The sequence below is a fragment of the Syngnathus typhle genome, linkage group LG11 (genome assembly GCF_033458585.1).
Source record: "Syngnathus typhle isolate RoL2023-S1 ecotype Sweden linkage group LG11, RoL_Styp_1.0, whole genome shotgun sequence".
Lineage (NCBI taxonomy): Eukaryota > Metazoa > Chordata > Actinopteri > Syngnathiformes > Syngnathidae > Syngnathus > Syngnathus typhle.
The window spans coordinates 4,024,609-4,045,064 of NC_083748.1; the positions used below are offsets into that span (position 1 = coordinate 4,024,609).

General features: G+C 43.3%; 1 protein-coding gene across 1 annotated transcript in view; it reads right to left on the reverse strand.

The window, feature by feature from the left end:
- Window positions 1-507: 507 nt before the first annotated feature.
- Window positions 508-20,456, reverse strand: part of skib (v-ski avian sarcoma viral oncogene homolog b) — a 31,537-nt gene continuing 11,588 nt past the window's right edge. Inside the window, exons 2-7 of the mRNA XM_061290746.1 lie at window positions 3,655-3,762; window positions 3,351-3,442; window positions 3,020-3,204; window positions 2,552-2,832; window positions 2,255-2,485; window positions 508-2,122 (exon numbers count right to left, since the gene is read on the reverse strand). Coding sequence (XP_061146730.1) covers window positions 1,955-2,122; window positions 2,255-2,485; window positions 2,552-2,832; window positions 3,020-3,204; window positions 3,351-3,442; window positions 3,655-3,762 — 1,065 coding nt within the window. The 3' untranslated portion in view covers window positions 508-1,954. The remainder of the gene's footprint in view (window positions 2,123-2,254; window positions 2,486-2,551; window positions 2,833-3,019; window positions 3,205-3,350; window positions 3,443-3,654; window positions 3,763-20,456) is intronic.

Sequence of the window (20,456 nt, forward strand, 5' to 3'; positions counted from 1 at the left end):
ATGGTTGAACTTGTACATAATGTTAAAATTGCAGACAGGAATTGAGTGTAACTTTTTCTGTCTGAGTTGGGCTAATTTTTAATACTACCCTTTATAAAAGCTGTAAAAATATATGTATTTTAATGATGCAATTAAAAAAATGTAAAGAATGAAAAAGCTTTTGACACATTTCTATGCTGCTCTTTCTGATGTATATATACTCCTTGGCCACCTGGGGGCAGTGTAAAACAGGCAGACAAATATTCGCAGACATCGCATCTTTTCTTTAAACTGCATCAATTTCAGTTTTTTTTCTTAGTGGATATAGAATATGTGCCTGTGAGTGTTTAAAACAATTTGAACGTATTCTATTCTATTCTCGTTCTATTTTCTTTTTAGAATTCAAACACATAAAAGAAAACTCTTTTTTGCGCACTTTGTCCTTTTACGAAACCATCTATTTTCCATGATACTACATCTGTCAATTCTTTCTCATTTCATGCAGGATATTCACACCAGGATCCGGCATCGACTTAGATTTTTAATTGGTATTATACACATTTTCCAAAACGGAAAAAAAGAAGAAAACAAGTGAAAGCCTACATCCAAACCAAAACTACAAGAGCTAGAGTAAGAAAACTGCAAGAGTCAGTAAACTGCGAGTGCTATATGACACTGTAGCCAACAAATATTGAGCCAGGGTAACATGATGATGCTGAAGTTGGTCAGATTTACACGTTTTCTGTCTAAACTAGGCGAGAACACCAAAAGAAGGCCTGCTTTCCATTCGAAAACTGAGCGGTAGGTATACAGACATTTCAATTGTGTTTTCAGTTTTTTTGGTCAGTGGCATCAATATATATCTTTTATATACTCTATTTGTCTCAAATAAACAATCAAAGGGAAATTATTGTCATGGGTTTGCATCCAAAAGTCTGTTAAATGCCCTGTTTGTGTCATACTATGCTGCTTTGAAAATCCAAATATAGTCTCTTTTTTGGTTTCAAGTAAGAGCAAAACATAAGAAAATCCAGGAGCAGGCAACAAAATCTTATTTACAATATTGTTGTATTTACATCAGAGCGTACTGAGGGAATGAGTGTTTTAGTTGAACTTGTCTGGATCATTTTTTTTTTTTTAATTTCATAACATGCAAAGTTGTCTAAAAAGTGCAATTCCTTTTTTCCCCCTAAAGTAAAAAAATATATATGCTCCTTTTGCATTTTATATATGTAGAAATGCTGTCCATATAAACGCCATTTGTTATTTTAAGAGCCCTAAAAACAAATGCTTTCAAATGAACCATATAAAGGTCATTTCAGTACTACATACAAAAAAAACAGAGGTACCGCATTCCAACAAAAGCAACAAAAATAATGATATTTCTCAGTTTTTGCGTGCCTTTTAGGAGAACGTTAATAGCTGAAGGGTGAGCATATTTTGAAAAATAAAAATGTACATGAAGATATTAAGCGTCCAATACTTCAGTTTTAAATGGTATGTGGTATGCTTTTCTCGACTATGGAATAAACAAGCAATATATCTTTAACAGTAAATCCTTTACTGTATATATATATATATATATATATATATATATATATATATATATATATATATATATATATATATATATATATATATATATATATATATATATAAAAAGCTAGCAAGGTCATAAAAGTGAATAGTGGTAAACAGGTGTCTCTTGGGTCCAGTGGTCTGCACCTTGGAGTGTACCAATACTTTTGTGGCACCATTGCTGATGGTGTGACCATTCCCTTCATATTCAAGTAAGTGAGATGTGGCCTCTCTCCAATTAGCTTATAGCAAAAATAGTCACCGATGAGTCGTGAACATCATGCTTCCTCATCCAGTTTTCATTTACTAAAAACCCACCATCCTATGATTCGACATACACCGTAAAAGTATTCACTCTCATTTTTTTCTGAATGTCTTTTTTTTTTTTGGCTCCACTTTAGGACCGAGTGCCGTGTGGCGTCGTTTTCTGCGCTGCCAACTGGGACTGCAGGTCTCGGACGGCGTTCTCCAGGCTCTGCCGCGCCTCCCGTTCCTGCTGCAGCTCCTGTCGCAGCTGCTCGCGGTCCGCCTCGGCTTGCTGGAGCTGAGAATGCAGTGTGTCGATCTGGCGACAAGGGCAAAGAGAGCGGAGAAAAAAAACAACAACTCATCACCTGCTTTACAATACATTGTGTTAAGCTGCCTTGGTGGACGTCTACGCTTGATTGGGCGCTTTTGCCGTCCTTGAGCATGTCACCTGTGCGGAGTACTTGACACGGAGTCGCTCTCCCTCGCATCCTTTGTCGCAGCCTCGTTGCTGCCGCTCGTGTTCAAGTTCCCTCTTGAGCCGGCCGCACACCTCCTCCGCCTCCCTGGTCTTCCTCTCCCAGTCCACACGGAGGCGCTCAATCTCCTTCCGCAGGTTCCTCTTGGCTTCCACGGCCTCGCGGAGGCGGCCTTTCTTGGCCACCTTCACAAACTCCAACTCCTGTGACAACGTTTGCCATTTTGGTATCACAATTCCCACTGCAGCCATTGTCATCATTTGAAATACCTGCTGAAGGTTGCGTTTAGCCTGTACGGCGGCCGCCAGCTTTTCTTCTTGCTTTAGCCTCATCTTGACCACCTCCTGCAGGAATTTCTCTCGAGCCTCTTTTGTGTCCACGCCAGCATAAAGCGTCTGTCTCAGAGCGTCCATCTCGGGGGAGACGGGCCCACACAGCCAGGTTGGCGCTTCATGAGGTGGAGTGGTCCCTCGAGTCTGGGGGGTCTGACTTTGAGAGGCGTTGCTGCAGGCTGAGGGGGGTGAAGCTAGGGAGGATGCCGGCAGTGGACCTGCACAGAAAAAAAATTACACTTAAGCCATTTGGAGGTTAAATTCTACTATTAAACACTAGATGGCGCCACTGCACAGGGATCATACCAACCATTTCCTGTGTGGCTCTTTCAAGTCTTCCAATAATTTTACCAGACTGACTTTGGTCTGTCTTTTGTTATATTTCAGATGATAGAAAGTACTCACGATTGTCACAGTCATCCACATCAATCTCTCCGTCCGTGTCCATGTCGTTGGGTTGTGGCGCTGCTTGGCCATTCTGCACTTCTTGGATGTTTGGGCTCGCTCTTCCAGGACCACGGCAGTCCCCGGGATGCACCAGAGGGGTTGAAGGAGTTTGTGCCAAAGCCTCCTGATTCTTTAAAGTGGACCTGCAAGGGCAAGTAAAGAGCTGTATGAGCCGCCGCGGTCTTTAATGCGACCCACCGAGCCTTCAAATTCTGAACAGTGTTGTAATATTTATTGGGGATAGAAAATGTACACCCCTGATTTAAATAAGAAAATCCCACCGACTCACCTCTGAGTTCCTGGTTTCTCCCGATCCGACCCTTTTGGAGACCAAGGCCGAAACGCCGAAGGTCTCTGCTTGAGCTGGACTTGTTTGTGGTCCTGGAACCCAAAACGGCAAGCATGAGTCACAATGAAGAATCACCATCCAAGCATTCAAATAGCCGTGACTGACACACTTAATTGAACAGTCCTTTATAATGACCACGAACTGACCACTGACAATCATGTCAAGACATCAAAAGGAGCTTGTGCGTCATCAGTTTGCATTCAACCCTAATGCTAAATGCATGTTTCACAGCATGTTTACCAACCTTGTGTCTGGACTTGGACAATGACTGCAGCCACTCGGCTTTACGTTCACCGTCAGCTGATGGCAATTTTTCCAGTTTGGGCCGCTTGGATGTGACGGGACTCGGCGACTGCGGGGGCGAGAGAAGAAATACTTTTAAATGCCATATCAAGAACATCCAATCTGGACCGGTCACCAGTCAACCTGGCTGTTTTTTTAAGGGAAACTTTTGTACACGCAAACTCCACGCAGAAAGGTCGGAGGCAGGTTTACAAGCTCAAACCTCAGAAGTGCGAGGCAGGTTTGTTTGACACTCAACCTCAAATGCCTCGTAAATGAAAAGCATGAGGCCACGTGTATCATCGCACGTTCAGGTATGCAGTGCCAGACCTGACTTAACACCTCCCACTCTTAAGCGCACGGTACCAGACACACACAGGCATACGCACGCACACACACTCCTACACACACTCCCACGCGCACATATGCATGTCGACACTCACGCCGACCAAGCGAATCTCACCAAGCTTGGTGTGTAAAAGCTGTGAGACTCTATTCATGGCGAGCTGAGCGTCTCGCTTATTGCTAAATGAGGTTCGTCGCTCATTTGCATTGGCACACAGTTACAAGAAAACGAGCAGGAGCAGAAATGCTCCCCGTTGAGGATTTCCGAACCACCGCTTTGCAGACTGGCGCAGGTCTGAGAATCATTTAGGCCACACACAGAGAATGAGATCCTCCTTAATTTTTCCTCCTGTTTTGTATTTTAGTGATATGCAAGAGAAGTTTGCATTCGTAGAGGATGACATTTTGAAATAATTTAATTAATAATTTAATAATGGGTAGATTTATAATTCTATTTAATAATATAATTTAATAAGTGATATATTTCTAATTTAATAATATAATTGATATATTTCTAATTTAATAATATAATTTATATATTTCTAATTTAATAATATGATTTAATATTTTATAATAATAATTAATAAATTAATTTAATTATTGCATGACTTCAAACTGGTCCAAAACTGGCGCAAAAAAAAATTAATAAAAAAAATATGGGCTTGCTGGTTGTGGCAATGGGAGTGCTTGACGCGAGCTGGAGGCGAAATGTCATGGGAGTGAGTAAGCCAGCAGCAGGCCTGTGCGGGCCTCCACACCCCGCCTAGGTAAACACATCCTCTCGTGTGACAAGTACAGACCTGCGGGTCGAGGAAGTTCTCCGTATCTCAACATGTGTCGTCGCACAAGTCATTCCCGCCGTCCAACATCTCATTCGGCAGCCGCCCCGTAACGCTGCGTTTGCTTTATGGGCCGCGTTGCGCAAGCGTTTAAAGGCAATTAGTTTAATTGGCTCGCGACTCCACGTTTAAGAATTTGGTGGTTTGCCGCCTCAACTGGGAGTGGTGAAAGTCACGCTGGCTGCTGTCCAAACCTAACACGCAAATCTTCCACTCTTTTCAAAGTATATTACCTTGACTGACCTTCATTTCCTGAAGGCATCTTGCAACTCCAAAGCACTACTTTAACACTAACCTTAGCCTTCAAAAGAGTCCACACCTTCAGATGCTATTCATCACAAGGATTTGCCATAAGGCAGGCAAGTCCCAACAGTCACTGTGCATGATCTTGTTTTAGTAATTGTACCCCAAACCTGGACGGTACCATAGATTCACTTGTACTTGTTTGTATGGAGAAGACAATTTTATTTCCAACAGTTCCACTTTTGTGTGTCTGGATGGAAAAGTTCAAGTGATCTCGACATCTTTTTCCAGCTCCGAGAGGTCGACTAAAATCCAACCATGCATCCGATGACTGGTTTCCATGTGAGATTCAAAGCAGGAACCTCAAAACTGTGAATCAAAACCAGCCTACATTTTTAACACAATTTGCATTGTTAGTCTGCCTATTCATGCTCCACTTGAATTGTTTCACAAGAAATGTTTGTCTGGACACTCCCCTTCTGTCTGCCTGACTCATACGCACGTCTCCGCTACCTGTCTAACCAGTCACCACTTTGCATATACAGGATACACACACGTATGCACGCACACACAGTTTGGCTTCTCCTTTGCAAAGTCATTCATTGAACCTAGACTGCACGGTCTCAGCAATGGTTCTCTCACCTGCAGGGAAAAAAATGTTGCGAGTGTCACGGGTTATGTCTACTCAGATTTTTCTTTTTTAGATCTGCAGGAAGGTTCGCTAGACATAATAGTGTCTGAAAGCAGACACTCCCCAGACACCACAAGGGACCCGCATGGCTAAATGCGATGCTGACTTCACAGGCTTCATAGACATAGCACGGCCTGGGAGAGTCATAACATGTCTTGCACTTCATGTGTCAGTGGTCAAAAACTGACCCCCCCCCCCCTCCATCTGAGAAACAGGAAGTAGCATGCAAACAAACAAACAAAAAGATGACTATCAATGTCACAATAAAAGCCTAGAATGAAAAATGGTAAATTGTGAAGTAGAAAGAAGCACGTTGACCTCAAATAAATACATAAAAAAAACAATGGCGCCCTCAGCAAATGCTAGACTCCTTTCATTTTTCATCACCCTCATGAGCCCGAATGTAGCATACAAACATTTCACACCGCTGCTCTTTCCTCGGACTTCCTGTGGCCGAGCGAGTCCCCTGTGGGAATCGGGAGTGGGAGGGAGGTGGGCCAAGGGAGCGGGAACACAGAGGAAACAGTGAGCTGCAGGAATGTTTACTTGAAGGCCAAGTCCATCCCCCCACCCCTTCACTTCTTTAAGACCCCATTCAAGCATTGGCCTTTTCAACCAGCCATTGTATGATATGGCTTTGAGGTGCTGTAATGAAGCTGCCTTTCAAAGCAAATCCGCAGGCTAAACAGGCTCTAATAGCCGCCCGGGCGAGAGCAGACATGCTTTATTTTTTAATTAGAGGCGCTCTGCAATTTCAGGGTTAGGCTCCTTCGCATTGCTAACGTGTTGCTTCACCGCCATCGTTGAGGAGTAATGTTGCTTGTTGATATTGTGACGATTGCCGCACGGAGAGACAACACACAGCAAATTGTGGGAATCAATACGAAGGTCATCTCAGCGCCCCTTATTGACCCCAAACTGGATTATGTTTGACCCCGTGTAAACAATCGCAATTCTCAAACTGAAAGCAAACGAGAAAACCTCTCAAAACGTATCCTTTCGAGGAAATGCCTTTGACCTTCCGACTTTGGCGTGTGGACACCAACGAGGGGAGGCTTGAATGGAAACCTCCAGCATCTGTTGCGGCGCTTGAAAAAAGAAAAAACGGAGCTATTCGAGGAGACCAACATCTCATCCGGCGAAACGGAAATAGTCTCCCCCAGCTGAACTTCCTGGGGCGACTCTGTACCCACCGTGTCGTTTGCTTCTGCTTTAACAACGGACAAGACACAACAGTTTCGGATGACGGCTTCCTTCCCCCCTGGTGTAATCCCCAGCTCCACGCGTGCTTAGTGGGGCGCTGTCTCCCTCAAGGGCACACCAACTGGCAGCGCTCACTGAGGAAACGTCTGGCTGTCGTCATCGGATCCCCCGCGGTTTGCCGGATGTGTGCTCTCTATCAATTGCTTTATATAAAGCCCTCTGTGGTCACCTTGCAACAGCTGGTCTGGGGTGTCCAACCACCATAACTATGAAACTCCATCCCGACTCCGACCCTAACGTCATGCTCCAATTTCTCCTCTCTTAAGCTTATTCACCAGCCAGCGCTTCTACTTTTAGGGCCGTGGTGTTTATGTAGCTGCACCCAGCCGTGACAGACCTGCCTCGGGGACTTGACATGAGGTCGGCATTACAGCCACGCTTATTGGATTGTCCTAATTGTCTTTGGGCTTGAGACTAGATGAGATGCTGTGCTGGGCCGGGAAGCAACGCTCCCACATGCAAGCAGTCCTATTGTCTGTATGTGGACGCAAGACTTGGTAGCGATAAAAATAAGTCATGGAATATTTCACTGTGTGTATCGTCCATTCAAATATACCAATCTGATTGCTACCAAAAAAGAAAAAATTGCAGTTTTAGACTTGGACCACGCCTGCACTCAGGTTTTTGTGACAGCCATTGGACATCAGTTCTAATAGTTCAAATGTCTCTTCTGGGAAAGACAAATTGGTTTAGTCCACTCTGCTTCTTAGAACCACTTTAGTAAACTTTACATGCATAGGTGGCGTCCATCCCAGATTAATTTGGCCGAGAGAAGCGTCTTAATCCTGCAATGTCTTTCATTTTTTATTTTAAATTTAAGTGCAGAAATAAACAGAGAAAAACACATCTTTCACATGAATAATGTTCACTGACAATTTGAACAGGAGTGGGCGGCCATGATAAAATATTGATATATTTGACACACATTTGGATTCAGACCCCCAGTGGACTAAACATTTAGGAACAGCCCATCACAAGCCGTTACCTTTTTGACAAGAGTCAAAAAATGTGAGCATAACAATAGAAAGGGTTCTGAAGCGCTCTGTATTTATTTTTATATTATCGGAATGAAATCAATAATTCTCTTATTTGTAGAAATGCTCGTCGTCCCATTTGGCTGGGAAAACGAAAATCAAAAGTGACAAATTGTAATTCAGTTGCAAACACGGCAACCATAACAACAGGACGTTCCCACCTGTCTGTTAACCAGGGTGTCGTGTGTCACTCACAAGCGTGACCCCCACAATGAGTCGTTTCAATCGAGGCGGCAGAGCCTCAACAAAGACGTCCGGTATAACATTATTAGCGCCGGCATCTTAGCCAATGTTATTTTTGGAGGAGAGAACGTGCGCCGAGTATTTAGGGAGTGGCTAATTTGGCAAAGAGCAAAGCACTACTTATAGAGGACACTACATTAGGCACGCCAGGACTGTCAAATGCAAGGGATTTCCAACCACTGTGCCCTTTAAAATGATGCAAATTCACCAAAGGGGTTTGAAAATGATCGTTCCAGGATCGTATTGCACTCGAATCGTCGTTTGAGATGCACACCTGGTGGAAATCAGTTTGATGTTGCTGATGATTTCTTATTTCTTTGAATGAAATAATCTTATTTTAATTCGCTCAGCAAGTTCTGATTTTTCCAAGCTAATACCTATACATCTTGTTTTTGATGAATACTGTCAGATTTTTTTGAATGTTTTAAAGAGGCTTCCGTGTCAGCAGCTTGACTTCTTTAGAGCTTCCTGTGACTATGTTGACAGTATCCATATTATGCTAATGAATATGCTCGTGGCACTTATCCAGATTGACAGTAAACCCCAGCAGAGACCTGCCAATCCCATCAAATCGCCTAAAAGGGACTTTATTGTAGAAGTCAAATTGATTTGAATGCAATAATAGTACATTTATTTTTAAAGTTGATTTTAAAATTTTAGAAAACATTTCCAATCACCTGTCAATCACACAGCTTGCATCATCTGGTCTAAACAAAATGGTACTGCATAGTGAAATTTCATTCAATTGAGTATTAATGTCATTGAAATTTCTTTTTTTTTTCTGGCTATAACTAATTTAATTCCTATTTTCATTTTTTTCCTATTATTTTCATGATTATTTTAAGCACATAGTCTTTGAGGTGAGCCCATACTGTGATTCAATCGAATTATGAGGGGCGATAACTAAGAGATTTATTTATGAGCCTTTACTAAAACACCCCCATTGTGCGCACATACACATACACGCTCCCACACTTGCTTTTCTGCTTCTTTTCACATTTAGCACACTTGCAATGCAGGAGCAGCTGCCATGTTAAGGAAGAGGCCGCAGGGGGTGAAGGTTAGTGAGAAAGAGTTGACCTAAAATTACATCACAACTTTATTGCATTATTACTTATTCTGCATTCGGCGTATCTTATTGATTATTTTTTGAAGACACGTAGATTCAGTCAAGCAGATGCTACGTTCCCCGTCATTATTTCATTTGCAAACTTGACATTCGACACAGGCGCATGCAGACTGCAATGCATTTATGTACGCGTATGCATGTGCGCGCCTCCACAGAACTTGATCTCGGCAGCGCACCAATGCCAACGCCATCTTGGCTATGCGAGCTTAATCCCTTGGCATTACGCTGACCCTCATCTGGTGCTGGGAATGGCGGTGCACTGCTCGCGTTTGCCGCAGTCCAGCCGCAACTGATCATTTATGCAGTTTAAAAAGCTCTGTGGCTCGTTATTATAATTTGGACGCTGTGCCAGCTTCATATTTTGCCTGCAATCATAATATAGAAATAACAGCTCAATGATTCTTGATATAGAGGACCCCATGTTAATTGCGCCTTTAGATACGAGTTCAACCCATTCCCTGACCACACATAATACAAAACGCTCAAAATCAAGACATGATTATAGATCCCTTCGTTTTCAATTAAATACTAAATAGAAATGATTCATTCCGTCTGAGTCAGGAATGACTAACGTATGTGTTTTACGACACAATAAAAGACGACCGGAACAACATAATGGTTTCTCACCCTCTGCCCTCAAAACCACAATGGTCCTCCTCTCATATGTCTGTTTTGTAGACTACAAAACATTGGTTGGTGCGTGCAAGCCCCCACTAACAAAAACAAAATACAGTCTGCTCCACATCGCCGTCTGACTGGCTGAGTTTTTAATCCCAAAGAGCAATTCTAAAGCCGTAGCAAAGGAGGCCCAAAGACGATTAAAATGTCACTGGATAACCGGATAACCTCTCAGTAACCCAAACAGAAACAGCTCGGAACACACACACGCACACGCACACACACACACACGGTATCAGTGGCACTAGCAGGTACTGGGTCACACCTCGACATGTCCAGTTTATCCCTGGGAGGATTGAGATTTCTCAGTCTGAGACTTTGACGGACACAAGTGTGTACCATCGTTCACCACTGGGGGCAAAACGAATCCCCTTAATGAGAGTCCTGATGGTAATTTAGCTCCGTGAAACAGTTTGGAAAATAAAAGTTTGTCTGGAATTGTATTACCATGCTTTGAAAATTTTTTTGTGTTTGTTTGAATTATTTAATGGGGGCAAACATCGCAACAAAAATGATACATGGCTATTTTACACATGACATTAAAATAAAGGCACCATGCAGTGACTGTCTAAACGTCACAGTTGCATTTTAATATAGATTTTTATACCACCACAAAATATATGTATGTATGTACAGACATAAGCCAACAACAATTTGCTGTGCCCTTTGTTTTGTAACATAACTAAACGGTTGTTTTATTTTCCCTAAACCTGCTTCCAAAATGTCTCGTCTGTGGCCAGTTATATAAATGCAAACAAGTGGTTTGATTGTACCAACACGCAGACATTTTGGCGAGCCAAACGGGCATTGAGGACCGACCGGATTTTTTATATTTAAAAATATCAAAACACAAAAAGCAGAGCAGCTGAGCTGCGGTTTTGCGACGTTGCTTCTGGTAAACTGAGTCGGACGACCGCATTGAAACCGCCAAGTCTCATCCCCCCTAGTGAATCACCAACACGCTCCTCAAAACCAGTGGAAAGGGAGGGCAGGTGGCAGGTTGATTTGGAAAGATGAAAATGGAATGAATGAATACCAAAGGTCAAGAGATGCAAGCGGATAGGATTGGCCTGGGAGGAGGGGTCATGCCCGGGGGTGCGTAAAATCTTTCAGAGGTGATCTTAGGGTCACCTCTCGCCTAGGGTCCCATCTGAGGTCGTTTCACCGCCGCAGTGACTGTCATGAGAACGGCTTCAGAGCTAATTGGTTCAACCCGAGTCATAAATCCTGTTGAAATTTATGGACGTCTTTTCTGCTGAATGCGGCCTTCTTGGTCAGCTGGTCATCAAAACGCCCCTTGTGACCATCAAAGACAAGGGCTTTTGTTCAACTGGCTTTGACCTTCACTTCATTTAAGGGCCCGAGATATTAGCTTTATGATGAGGAATTATTTATTTATGTATGTACTTTTATTTAACGACGCACCGTCAAACTTTTCTTTGACGATCCAAAGATCCAAGAGGTGTGACACAATGTTTACTGGCCGCCAGTCAATCATATTTAGAAAAAAAAGCAATCACATTACTTTATCACTCAGGATAATTTTATGTCTTCAATTAGAGTCTTATTTTCTGTCATATACTTTCAAATATGTTAAAAAAAATATATATGGCATGTTTGCAACTGATAATGATTTTGCCGAACATCGCGCCCCTCTTAGGTTGAATAATTATTTTTTTCGTTCTCACGTATTCATTTACTTGTAAAAGAAAATGAATAAGGTCTATGAAGAAATAACGTACACGTTTTGGACTTGGATAGTTAGACGTGAGATGTTTTGGACTCATCTCCGGTGATTTTTGCAAAATGCCATTTACATTTTTCACAAAAAAGATCCATTATTCAGCAACAAAGACTTTGAAGCAAACAACAAAATAACCGCATACTAACCATAAGCGCTATTTTTCTCCAATGCCAAAGGCTCTCTTGCATAAAAATAACCAATCAAGGGCGGCACACAACTGCTGAACAACAACAAACCAACATCTGGTGCATCTGTTTTTTTTTTTTTTGCATTTTTTTTTTTCACAAAATATCAACTTGCTCAAAATGTATATATTAAATACTTTCATGGTTGGATGTGGTAACTGTGACTTAAATGGTTCTGTAGCCTACAATTGACTGGTGACCAATCCCGGGTGGATCTCCTGCCAAAAGTCATGTGAGATGTGTTTTAAAACACGAGACTAGCGTACAGACACATTTGCCGAAGATCAAATAGGATTTGGCTTGTTTCCACTTGTCCGAGGATTTGTCTGCGACGGCAAAATGGGGGTATTAAACACCCACAACATCCGTTCCTAAGATCACACATTCCAGCCTTAAACACTGCTTTTGCTTCTTTCCTCCAGCTGTAGAAAAACATATTTGCTTACACAAGTAATGAGGTGAGAGGGCCCAGAGCCTCGCATCTTCCATTACGATGAAAAAGTGCTACATGTATTAAATAAATAAACACAAGTAAAAAGCTGGCAAATTGGGTCAACTCGGCTGTCCTTTCCTTGAGCTTGCAAATGTCTTTTCCTTTCCTGTATGCTTTTATTGCTCCAGCGCCAGTGTTTTTCTCTCCATGGCAACCACATAACAGCAGAGCCCAACTCAGCTCTGACTCAACAAACAGAGCTCCACAAAATACCCATTTCAGCGCCAGGGTTTTCTCACTCAGCCCCGTAACGTACGTCCGAAAGGACGTCTCGGAAATAAAGGTGGCGACTGTGACGCCACCGCTTGGGAATGTTGATGGATATGGGGGCACGTACAGTATGCGGTCTGCGATATAAAGCAGTGGATCTCCGACATTATGCGAAAAAGTAGCGTTTACAAAAAATAGTTGGATTTGAAAATGATACCATGACCAATGTGACGCGTAGTGGGCCTAAGGGTTCATCAAAAAGTAGAGAGACAAAGAGGAGTTTCACAAGTGATTCATTGAGCTGCAGTTATTTATAACATATTAGCATTGCGTAATGAGTAATTAATAATTAGTAATTTAGTCTTTTGAAATAATAGTTTAGTAATTAGTTTACATAGTGTGTGTACTACGTCGCATTCAGGGTTGTAACGCCGCAACGCTGAAGCTATTTGCTAGCCCCTATATGATGATTTGCATTGTTTGTTAGCATCAAGCTAAATGGACATCGTAAGGCAAAGCTAGGTTGTCGTTTTGGATACGCAAAGTGTCATTCACTTTGTTTTTGTTTAGTTTTTACATCAAAATTCTGCCAAATTGCTGCTTGTGATCAAGTTGAACTTCCAAGTCAAATCCAAATCGGTGATTCTTTCATGCAGCACACTTTTTGTGAATCACCGACAAAGGGCATTGGGAAGACTCGTTGCTCAGGTGCTGCGTGGGTTCACCCTGACAGCAGTTGGACAGGCGGCATGCGAGCCCGGTCGAAGAGATGGGCGCGTTCAAAACGACAGCAGGTTTTGAATAAATAGACCCGACAGTTATGTAAAAGTCTGCCACTTGCGGTCTCGCCGGGCTGAGCTGTCATGACGCAGGCCAGCAAAAGGTGAAAGCAGAGCGGGGATTAGTATCAACGCCATGACGGGGAAGGTCTCTCAATCCCGCATAGCTCGTCCTTGAGGCCTGACCCTCGCATAAATGCATTTAAAGCCACAATATCGAAAAATCCCAGTGGTGGACAGCAACAAAGTACAAATAATCCAGTCATGTTGTGTGTTACTGTTCATCTTGGCCGTGTTTTTGTTCCATTGCCTTTCACTTGATGAAAACTAACTTTGGCCACCAAGTGAATTATTAATAAAAGATCCACTAATATGCACTACAAAGGCGTGCACACTGTGTGGAGAGTGTCTTTCCACATGCCAGGAAATTATTGGAAACTATCAGTCACAGGCAGCAGAAAAACACATTTATACACTTCTCACAGAATCCAATATCAACTATATTAAATTTGAAGGTTTTCTGAGCTATAGTTCATATTTGTATGAAACATCTCTAGACCGTAAATATAAAACAGCAAAGTACAAAAACAGTACGTAGAGGGGTAATTGGGCATGACCACGTATACTGGACTTACGTCGCTGTGCAAACTATTTCATCGCGCACTGGTTGATGTTTCGAAATGTCATGAAAACAGTAAATATTGGCATGAAAAACACTTCTTGGTCATAAATTTGAAGCAATCAAATAAAAAACAAAGTGCTGCAGCAAACCTGTATACCATGTTCTGCCTTGTGACCACAAGGTTTTACGCAGCGTGACGTTCATAACTTTGAAATGCCACATGCTTGGTCGGACCGTCGCAAATGGGGATCCGGTATTTTAGTGACGTTTTAATGCATCGGCCACCAGGAGGCAGTATAAAACACAGGGCTACAACATGTACTTTTTTTTACCAAACAAATGAAAAGTGCGAGTAAGTCAACCACTATTTAACTTTTATTTTATCATTATTATTATTGGGACATCCCAGTTTTTTGTAATCATTTCTTACTACTGGTGTAACATCTTAAAAACAAAAGTTTTAATCATACAAAATATGCTTTTAGGAATAAAAAATTTAAAAAATTGATGATTTAATAAAAAACAGTGTCGAAGAGGATAAAGAATATATGCTTGTGATTATTTCCGTATACCCAGTCTGCATGTGGTGTATGAATACCAATTGCTCAGAAGTTCATAGCTACTGCAAAATCAGTGCTTGTTTTAGAATGTTTATGGCATTTGCGCTACTATTAACATAGTAGGATTATGTACGGCAAAGTTAAGGTTTGCTTTCTATTTGACGGTAAGCTTCAACTGGGAGTGGCACAAAAAAGAAAAACGCCTGCACCTTGAACTCTCGAAAAAAATATAAACAGCGCGACGCGTGAATAGGCTGGGCTTGGCTGCACAGTAATGTTACAAAAAAATTCATTTTCGCCCTTGCTAATCTTTGGCACTTTTTAAACCAACCAATATTCGTGCTTTTAACACAAATGGGCTTTTCAAATTCATGCCACACACGCATGCACGCACGCAGAACTTCAATGCGCTCCCACCATCACCACCTGCCCTTGAATCATACTAATCACTTAGCATAAGAGCAGAGGATTTAGCTTGCTGCCTCCTCATTGGCTCGCTGACAGCCTTCTTGTCCTGACTAGTTATGGTGCTAAAAAAGAAAACAAGGGGGCACTCAAGTGAAACTCAAGACAACAACGTGCTCGTGTCCACGTTTCAGCTGCCCGCCGGGCCCAGCAGCTGTGAGCGCGGGGGCACACCGAATGCTTGGCAACATTTGCCGCCCCCTGCAAGATGGCCGCATAGCACAACCGGCCGAGGCTTTTCCCTCACTTTCTTCCTCGTAGCAGAGGAGTATGCCACAGGGAGGGGAGGCCCTACACAGGAACTCAATAATAACTTTCAGCAGTCTAGCCAGGAGGCTGGAAGCCCAGACTGCGGCTGTTCCCTCCTGCCCGTCTCCCTCCCTCCGCTCAGCCCCAACGCTCCTCCCAACCCCGTAATCTCCCCCTTCCTCCCCCGCCCTGGCCTGTGTCTGCTCCACAAGACTGATGCATTCTGCAGACAGGCTTTTAAAGAGACACAGGCCCACATTTTTATGCTCTGATTCAATGCAGTGGAAGGAACCGCGGAGCACCGGCGAGGCCCTCTCAGAGGAAGGGCCCCTTTTTTTTTTTTTCCTTTTTCAAACTTCACCTCATTTTCTCCAAATGTAAGCGAATAAACAGGTATCTCAGTGGACGCTGGCACCTTTCGATGCTTTCCGTTTCAAAGACGTAACAATGTCAAGTGCGAGCGGTGGTCTTTGCCACGGAGGAGGTCTGCTTTAATTCCCGTAAATCCCCAGCATAAGAATGTAGCACATACGTATGTGCACATGCTGCCTGGCTGTAGGTCACATTGTGCACGCGACATTGAGACGTCTGTTATAGGCCGGCGGCAACTCCTGCTGGGTTAATTCGCAGCAACCCATGAAGCCAAACGCTTGCTCCCTATGTGTAAAGAGCTGGCAAAAAAAGTCCCGTGTGAGTGAAAAGGATTGAAAATTGTGACTTGAAAATTCTATTTGTTTTGGGATCAAGCTTGGAACTCAATTTACTCTTTGGCACCCGTGCAGTCACCTATTTTTAGGCAGCCAATTCAGTTTTTCTTGGAAATTGTTTATTGGCTGTAAATCTGTGCTTAATTTGGGGGTTTAAAAAAAATAACACTTTTTTTCAATGCATTTATAATTGGTGTAAATCAAACACAGATTTTTGCGATTTGTGGCCCACAGTAGATCCCGTATTGCAGGTTCCATGTTAGCAGTCCTGCTTTTTAAGCCTACAGAAAGCAGTGGCTGTATGTTCATTTTATAATGTACGTCTTGCGTAATTACCGGACCTACTTTTGCACCCCTCTATGAATTTGATGAGCACATGGAGCCCCATGGCACGCTGAGGAAACATTAAAAATTGAACAGAGTTGAATGACACAGAAACCTACAAGGGCGTGCCTGCCAAAGACGCTCTCATTTTTCTGCTGTCAGCATTTTTTTTTCTCCTCACACATGAGCTGCGGAGGGTCTCGCAAAGCCCAAACTAGCGCCGGCGGCCAAAGGACAACGCTTATGTGACTCATTCATACCACAAACACCAACTTTTTATTACTCATTAATGCTTTAAAGCCCGAAGCGATGTCCCCGTTTTCTCCTTTGACTCATAAATCAATACCTGAGGTCGCCCTTTTAACGTCAACGTGGGTGTTCTAAAAAATCGAGAGTGGAATTTGAAAGGAGACCTTGTAAAAGTGAAGGGAGTGGTCGCCATTTTAGTCACGGCCGCATCATTACTAGCTGAAATAATTCTTCTGTCTGTGAACCATCAAAATAAATTAGAGTTGGATTAATCATCTCAAAACGTTTTACAATTGTACAATTCTGTTTTGCCACAAATCAAATTTGGTGACAATCAAATGAAACCCCCAAGATGAGTTTGTGGGTGGAAATGTCACATTGGCATACTTCAAAAACATTTGGTATTTTCACCAAAGTCACGTTGATGGTCCACTGGCTGGCAATAAGGTGGACCAGTCAGGACGCCACTCGTGTTGTTTTGTTTGTTAAAGTGTGACTAATGGAAATGGCCCAGAAAATTGCAGTTTGGCACACTTAAAGAATATTTACTCATTTCAAAAACTGAAGTCTTCTGGTAATAAGGTTGACAAATGGGCGTTTGCGTTGTTGTGGGCGTGAACACAACCGACTTGATTCCTGGCCAGTCGAAACGTCTCCTCACCTTAACTGTACAGTTAATGTTTTTGATGGAGACCGTGTGACTCTAGAATGAACCGATCCAATTTACATGACTTCCTGAGTCAAAAATAATGATCAAAAGACAAACAAATTGTATTTCTGCCATTGTCTGCAATCGGAATCTGCTCTATATTACTTGCTGTGGCTTTAATTTGTGTGAAATCCACTCTGACGCACACAGCAGAGCAATTTTGGGGCCAAGGATAATGTTTTCAAATGAGTCTCTTTGCTGGAAAAATAACAGTTTGGGAGGTGCACGGCTGCGACCATATGTTTGCCGTACAGTAACAAGGTTAGAATGATTGACACGGCTCCAGAACCTTCACGAATCCACGTCGTCGCAAATGGCCTAACGGGGTTAACATGTCTCAGCTGCAGCAGAACAAAAGATGAAATCTCTCCGGGAGGTATCCCTGCCAGAGTCAGCAAAGCGGACCTCATTATGGAAAACCTAGAAACCCACTCAATTCCAGTTTCACAAGCACCGACCCACTCCATCAGCCTCTTCAAACCCGGATGAGAAATATTCCAGCAGGAGATGAGCAAGACTCTCAGCAGTGGAGATGAAGATGGGTCCTTCAAAGTCTGGAATTTTTATGGCTTTCTTCTAATGCCACTTTGGTGCAAACATGAAGCTACCTGACTAATCAGGCTGGATATGGGGGCTTGTGGTACAAAAAAACAAAACAAATGAGTGTTCGCGAGCCTGTGGTGTGCCGGGTTGCTTTGAAGAGCGTGACGCATAGCCAAGTAACACCAAGCCATTGAATCATCGTCACTGTTTACGCAGTCACATAATTCAGCACCATCTGCACCGCTCGTCGTCAGAGCAGCATTACACGAGAAGCAGAAAAGTTGAATCTTCCACATATTTCCAGAAATCTTCACAAGCTTAGGGGAAAAAAAAAAGATTCAAAAAAGGCCAAGGGGCATTGTTACATTGAAAAGTCCTGGATCGAACCAGTTTTTTTGACTGCTTTTCATGGTATGATACGTCGTCATCAAGGCTTTTTAGCAAAATCTTGTCCCGGGGAAACAAATATCGTAACGACGTTCAATTGATGTCATAGTGAGTCATGGTGGCACAAAACTCAAATGTGTAGCCTCGCCAAAATGTTGTGTTCTTCATTGGTCTATGCACATCCCTAACAAATGTGTGTGAAATTTGTGTTTTGTTTCCCGTGTTCAACCGCAAAATAAATAAACAAACAAACAAATAAGCCCCATTGAAATTATTTGGAACACCATTATTCTTCTATAGCAACTCGTAGAAAACCCAGTACAGTCCTTGGAAAATAATTCACAAACATAAGCACACGCTCAAGTCTTTGAGGATAATCGGTAGAAAATGGGTTGACAAACATGCCTGACTAGAACCAAATTATTCTTAATGGCTGGGAAAGCGGAGTTGTCGGAGCGACTGCAACGACCTTGAACAGGATACAATGGTTTAGAAAAACGAATGCACTTGGATGTAGGTTTTCTCTAGAGAGCGTCATAGCCATTCTTATTCCAAGGCTTCTCCCTTGCCCTGGAACTTTGACCTTGCCGTCCCTTCCTTCACCTTACAAGGCAGATGCCGGCAGGAGGGGTGCTGGAGGCGTAGAGGCAATGAACTTCTGACCTGTCATTCAAATTGCAGAGGAAGCTTTGCAGCTCGGGGGCAACCAGAGTCCACCATCCACCATCCACTCTGGCTCTCCTCACCCTGCCATCCCATAAACCGCCTGTAAAAAAAAAAAAAACTCTCGCTCCCCCATTTTTATGGCTGCCAGATGGCGGGGAGGCCTTCTTGCCTCTGGACTTGCCTCTCTCTAGTCTAGTAAAATGAGTTGACCTTAGTGGAGTTATTTATGAAAAGGCTGGAAACAACATACAAACAATCGAAGGCGCACCTCCGAGACCAGGCGGCGCTGTCCAGATGTAGCGCGCCTCCACCCAGGTACACCCCCACACTTCCCTCCTCCTTCTGTGTGAATAGGTTTTATTTGCCTGACTTGGGCGTGAGCGCGGGACTTTGGCAGAGTCTACAATTTCTCCCCAAACAAACAAGCGCCGTCTGCATTCCCGTCCAAGCTCGGACCGCGCCGCCGCCGTCTGACTCTCGGCTCTTGCGTTTTCCTACTTCACCTTACGCAAACACTCTCAAGAGCGCGGAGAGAAAAGCGAACAAATCGTCTCCTCTCTCTTCAACTTCTTCACTCTGAGCAAACCGGCCTCAAATATTTTCACTCGCTTGTCACTTGTGTAGGAGTCGCGGCCTTTTGCCGGCGGGTTCGGACCGAGGCCAAGGTCCACGCGGAGTTGGGTGGGAACGGGGTTAAAAGGACACATCTTCGCCTTGTTATTTAAAAAACAAATAAAAGAAGCAGACTTGTCAATGACTTTCTGAATGTGAATATATTTGGAAAACTTTCAATCACCCGTACCGCATCTCTCGTACCGAGATCAAATCGTTTTTAACTAGTGAGCCCCACGCAGCATTTTTTTGATACATTTATCGAATAATTGAAGTGCACTACAAGAACTCGACGGTTCTCTAGATTACAAACGGCGTCAGAACAAGAAATTAAACCATAGCACTGATTTTATGGAATTATGTAGACAAGAGGGAGAGGGAGGGGGGCCTGAGGGGGTGCTTGTCTGCGCTACGTTTCCTCCCGCACGGCACACAAGTAGTTGTGGGCAGCCGAGCAAAAGTGCAGCCTCAGCACTTCCCTCCATACTCTCCAGTTTCAAGCCAAGACGAGCGAGAACAAAGGCGTATGAGCGAAGCTGCCGCAGAGGTAATGAGGACGGAGGCGGGCCTCGCAGGAGCGTGCGCCCTTCCATATCTGCAGCGGGCCGCGCCGCAGTCGAGTCCTTTCGCCCCGAGGATGCCTCATGCACTCTGACCCCCATCTCCCTCCTTCTCCTTCCTTCTTTCTATCTCCCGCCAAATGGAAACCACAGAGTGGCTGGAATGTACATGTGCAAGACCGGAAAAGTTCGACGTTGCATTCTAATGGCTCGCAGAGCTCCTACATAGAAAAAC